Raw genomic sequence first — 6,030 nt, forward strand, 5'->3', positions numbered from 1 at the left:
TGTATATTTTATGTGTATTAACAAGCAGTATTTGAAGGTTCAGTTCCACGCAGTGATTGGATAACAAATATGATTTCGAACTTACCAGTCATAGGCAGGATATAAGACACAGGTGCCTACAGTCCTACACCCTACACTAGTACCGGTCATAAGAAAATAAGGAGTCTGCAATAGGCCGGTTGGCCTGTGTTTGGCAGCTCCTGTCGAGAGTTACAACCACTCTATCGTCCATGAATCTATCTAGCCTCCTTTTAAAACTTTCCAGTGTCCCAGCACTTACTACAAAGTTGCTAAGCTTGTTCTACTCGTCTATCACCCTATTTGTGAACCAGTTTCTTCCTATCTCCCTCCTAAACCGAAACTTATCCAACTTAAAACCGTTGCTACGAGTCCTGTCTTGCTCGGATATTATAAGAACTTTATCTATATCTCCTTTATTGATTCCTTTCACCCACTTAAATACTTCTATCATATCTCCCCGCAGTCTTCGTCTTTCTTGGGAATGCAAGTTTAGTTTATTTAATCTAATCTTGATATGGAAGGTTTCTAAGTCCCTGAATCATTTCATTTTCGCCTTTCTTCGCTGTACCGACTCCAGTGAATTAATTGATATCCATTCTATAATAAGGGCACCAGAACTGAACAGCATAATCGAGGTGCAGCCTGACTAGGATATAAGACAGGTGCCTACAGTCTTACACCCTATACTAGTGCTGGTACCATTGTCATAGGCAGGATAAAAGAGACAGGTATACCTACAATCCTACATCTTATACTAGTACCGGTACCAGTGTCACAGGCAGGATATGAGACACGGGTACCTACAATCCTACAGGCTATACAAGTATCCTATCCCAAGGGCAAAGAACTCCAGTGGACAAAACCGCAAATTCTAAAAAAAGGTGTTGAAGGTTCTTAATGTGAATCAGTCTTTGATGTCAGCAACGATGACTAAGTTCTCAAAAGATTTCTTCTTGACCACAATAATGAGGGGGTGGGGGGGTGAGTTATTGAGGTGGACATAGAATGGAATTGACCTACAGTACGTGTATGTTGTCAGGTTTTATTCGATCACTGATGCTGCCAAGACCTGAAGGAGAATAGTTATTATTATTATCATCACTTTATTTTTTATTGTTGACATTGGCGTTAGTTATTAGTTTTACCATCTCTTCTACTTCTTCGTCTTCTTCAGTCTCATTGGGTTTTTTATTGTACCTCAAACTTCTGTCATATTTACTTACCTCTTAAGGCCTGGCCAGGAGAAGACGATGTATAGGTAGAGAGGGGGGAGGGAGGGAGGGAGGAAGGAAGGAAGGAAGGAAAGGGGGAGGGAAAAACAGGTGGAGAGATATGAGGTGGTAGATAAATAGATAGATAACCTAATCTAACTTCACCTAACCTAACCTACTCTATCTTATCCTAACCTATCCCATCCCAACCTATCCTATCCTAATCTACAGTCACCCCTCTCCTAAACATATTCAAAAACCAATTACTACACTAAACTATTTACATACGACAAAGTTTTAATATTTCCCCCCTAGGATTAAAGTTAACTGAACAAAATGCATTGTAGATATATTTAAAAAAAAAGTTCTTCTTTACTGGAAAGTTTGTTATTTTTTCTAATTAAATTTGTAATACATTAACTGTCTCTTCAACGTTTATATTCTTATGCAAGAAAGTATATTTATTTTTCCCATTAATATTGTGTTTTATAGAGGAAGGAACTTTATATTATACACATCACATTAGAATGGTAAATATACTTATCTATACAGTATGTGTATAATCGTAGATCCCAGATATACATATTATACACATAATCACTATACAACGCAGTCTGAATACAGTTGTTACATAATACCCCCCAGAACACCACCGGCGTCTTATTAATTACTTGCGTCACACCTTGCTGGGCACACCTGGTTGGAGGATGTGAATTAACACATTATGATAATTATTTCCACGAATTAACACCTGAGAGGAACCCTGGTAATGAAGGCAGTATTAAGTGACATTGAGGCGACACATCTAAAACGGTAAAAATAAATAATATTAAGAGTCAATCGTATTTAGACGCGTTTTTTAATCTGCAGATACGAGGAGAGAATTTTAGCGGATAATAGTTTGAGAATCTGAGTCTTATAATCTGACATGTGAATCCGATTATCTTGCGTCACTGGTTCACTGTGGATAGACTAATGATGCAGTCCTCCTCGGCTCATTACGACTACCGGGTTAAACTTAGCCAGGTATTTACACGTTCTTGACTCAGTCGACAAATGGAAGGCAATAATGTAGTTGTTGCTGCCCTGCTGTATATAGGCTGGGCACACACACACACACTTACGCGCGCACAGACACACATACGCGTGCACAGACACACACACACACACACATACGCTCGCACTGACACATACACACAACAAACACACACCTTTTAGATAGATAGGTACAGTGGCCTCCAGGTGTGCCTCCCTTGCTCATGTGGCACCGTGGCATTACTCGTTTCCTAGTATTTGTTCTTGCCAGTATGTGTATATATGTATTAACATTCGAAAGAACAATCTTCAACGGGTATAATACATATTTTGGTTTCTGTATTATGAGAAATGATGTCACTTACAAAAAACTTTTAAGAAGGAGACAACGAAAGAAAAGGAGGAAGTGGCGGGGGGTGGGAGAAGTGGGGGAAAGACAAGGGAAGGATGGCGGGAAAAGAAAAAGGAGATAGGAAGTGTGAAATAGAGAGAGAAATGGGAGTAAATAGAAGGTGGTACGTAATGATTCTGGAAGTGGATCTGGGTAACTTTCAGTCAGTCAGATAAGGGTAATTAAATACCAGCGTGGGTAAAGACGCGCCAACAGTCACTTGTCATGGTATAGTTTAATTAGTTATGTTCTCGCTTGGTAACACACTCATCCATCTACACAGTTTGTGTATATATCGTAACATTGCATGAGGAGGTTTGTTGTATGTTTCCATTAATATCTAACACTTTATGTTATGCGCGTGACCTATTATTGTCCAGTGATTGTTGTTTTTATTGGTTGCAAAAGTGTTATTATGATTTGCTTTAATATCAGTCTTGTAACTGTCTTATGAAGGAGGAGTTAAGACTAGACCATAAATGATCAAATTTTATTAATACTGCTAAGAGTGTTGAGCCAACAGGTGTACTGTACGTCAGGCATACTACAGTACAAATTAATTTAAGGATTGTTATGGTATTCTGGTGAGCCCGAGTATGAGTACCAAGTACTCTTGCATTATTAGAAGCACTACTTACACCCATTCGGTGGGGTGCCTGTGTAGGTATTACACACCAGACCAATCAAGTCCACTTGAGCCTCGTCCAGGTTGGCCCGCGAGAACACCTGTGGGAGAGACAAGTGTGTTAGTGAAACAGGTACACACACACACACACACACACACACACACACACACACACACAATTACACTTGATCACTTACATCATTGATAATAATCCAGGGGATATAGTCAACAGCTGGTGACAGTCTGTTTTGTTTGACACCTTCCTGGTACAGCAGCTGTTGGCCCTCCACTGAGTCAACACACTCTTTGATGGGGTCCCACTTGAAGCCCATCTTCTCTGCACACTGTGAAAAACAACAAAAACAACAACAACATCAGTTGGTCAGCTGTCAACAAAAGCAACAGTTAACTTCACACTCCTGACTCTCACTGGCGACAACATCCAGTGAGCGAGGAAGGTGTGTGAGGAGAGGTTGGTCAGGGGCCGAGGCCCACACTTTATGTCAGAAGTAACGTCCACCAGCAACAGGTTGCCTTAAGATTACGTTAGTTTAAGTTAACGGTAGATTACGAAAAGTTAGCCTTTTTTTTTAATTACCCCTAAATGGCAGCAAACTCATCTGAGGACATGCAGTCAATCAAAACTTAAAAAGACTATTATGTAGTTAGCAAACATATTTTCCCCAAGTAGTGGGAAACGTGTGGGGGCAACACGAGAGTCTCACCAGCAGTAGGAAAGTTAAGGCAGTAATGCTGAAAAGGGTAATGGTGGAGGAGACGGTATCACCAGAAGGAGTTTATAGATAGAATTGGTTCTCATCCGTTCTTAATCTAAACATTTGCGAAAACGGATTTGTTAACAAGTAAAAGAAACGCTGGAGGATCTTATCGAAGATTTTTATACCGCAAATATTGGTTTGATTGTCTTTGTTTTCAGTTTAATAGGCTTTACTTTCCTGTTTCCTCACCTTATTGTTCTTCCTGAAAGAGACACTTAGCTTCTTAGACGATTATGTCGTCTTTTACCATTAGTTATTTGTGCTTGTTGGGGATTAAGGCCGTGATAAGAGCTTAATATGTGATCAGGGACTTACAGAAAGCATGTGCAAGTGTCCAAAATGCGGCAGGGAACTGACATTAAAGGAAAAATACTCGTTTAAGTGTAACAGTCGGTTGCGATCGCTTCACTAGAAGCACCTTGATATTAATTAAGGCAAGTTTCTTTTGCTGTTGGCTAAACAACTTTATATGGCGGTGGTCCGGTGTTTCCAAGGCAATTAGGTAAGGTTAGTTTGGTTAGGTCAGGTTCTGTGCATTATCGTTTCCATTTTCTTATTTAGTATCATGCAAATAACATTCTAGAAATTTTGGTGCAATTTCATAAGTTCCTTCTGATGATAATCGTCCCTGCCTTTACCTTGAAAAACATTAAATGTGGGACTGTTATAGTTAGTAATGTGTAGAAGAGAACACGGGCTTTATTATTATTATTGTTATTAGTAGTACTGTAGTAGTAAATAGACAGACAGGCAGACATACACCTACCATCTTTCCGTTGATGGGTGGGTAGCTGCCTTCGTCCATAAGACAGAGGGTAAAGTCGAGGAAGGTCTTCTCCGACGTGATGTACTTCTTGGTGCAAGCGACTATCTTGTTGCCATAACATTCATCCGCGCCATGCTGACACTCAAACTTGTAGCCATCGCCTGATGGTGTCGCCTGGCGAGGAGGGAGGGGGAAAAACTGGATTAGATGAGAGTGAATCGAATGAGACGTACTGTACCTGGATAGTGGTAACAAGATACCAATACGGCACAACGGTGAACTGATTAACGGCTTACATGAACTAGATTGAGAGATCGACAATTAAGTCGACATGAACAAGCCAATCCGTACGAAGTCTTGGTGAGTGACAGACAACTTACTGTAGCAAAGCCATAAGCGGTGAGTTCCACGGTCATGATCTCCTCTATGGCACTCACGGCGGCCGTCAACTGGTCTTTGAAGAAGCGAATGCTGTCAGGACACAGCGTCTCGAAGTACACATCCACCTTCACTGGTGCAGCGCCCTTGAGTAAACAAAGGCGACCAAGAGTTAGTTCAGTGGCTGGCTAAAGTGATCACTTGAAAACAACCTTCATCACTCAGGTCAGGAAAGGCGGGTTTTAGGTTGATTACACTCAGCCAAAAACATGTTTGTTAAAAGTTTTCCACTTAAAAACTGTCTCAGAGCCTAAATTATGCCATTATGATCCCAGTTCGAATACTTCTGTTTCTGTCCATCCCGTATTTAGAGTAAGCCAATAGCTATTTCTTACGAGTAAATTACATCTACTTCACATCTTACCTGAAGCTCACCCATATATTACAAAATCTGAGGTTGCATAATAATCCTAATTCTAACCAGTACGACCAACCTGTGTGGCGGCGTTGGTCACCAGTAGAACCAAGAGGGTAAGTAAACCTCTCGCCATGGTCACGACGGTACTGAGGACTGTGTAACACTGGTACACGTATCTGCTTCCCACAAACACATACATACATACATATATACATATATATATATATACCCACCCAACCCCAGGAGACTCGGCTACACATGGGTACTTCACACGTGGTAACAATGATAAGGGAGAGTTGCCACTTTTGTCATGTAATTAGCACTCAAAAGTTTAGTGGACCCAATCCTACCAGACAGTTTCCCAGTGGACAGAATCCCACCAGACAGTTGCGTGTAAAATTCCGCC

At 40.8% G+C, this 6,030-nt stretch overlaps 1 protein-coding gene across 1 annotated transcript; it reads right to left on the reverse strand.

Moving 5' to 3' along the window:
* Window positions 1-3,134: 3,134 nt before the first annotated feature.
* On the reverse strand, window positions 3,135-5,824 carry LOC121868052 (GILT-like protein 1). Its single transcript, XM_042368321.1, has 5 exons — window positions 5,701-5,824; window positions 5,209-5,352; window positions 4,829-5,002; window positions 3,481-3,627; window positions 3,135-3,384 (listed from the first exon to the last, which is right to left on the reverse strand). The coding sequence occupies exons 1-5, from the start codon at window positions 5,821-5,823 to the stop codon at window positions 3,289-3,291; spliced, it is 684 nt and encodes a 227-aa protein (XP_042224255.1). The 5' UTR covers window position 5,824; the 3' UTR covers window positions 3,135-3,288.
* Window positions 5,825-6,030: the final 206 nt, after the last annotated feature.

The sequence above is a fragment of the Homarus americanus genome, unplaced genomic scaffold (assembly GCF_018991925.1).
Source record: "Homarus americanus isolate GMGI-L3 unplaced genomic scaffold, GMGI_Hamer_2.0 scaffold37032, whole genome shotgun sequence".
Classification (NCBI taxonomy): Eukaryota; Metazoa; Arthropoda; class Malacostraca; order Decapoda; family Nephropidae; genus Homarus; species Homarus americanus.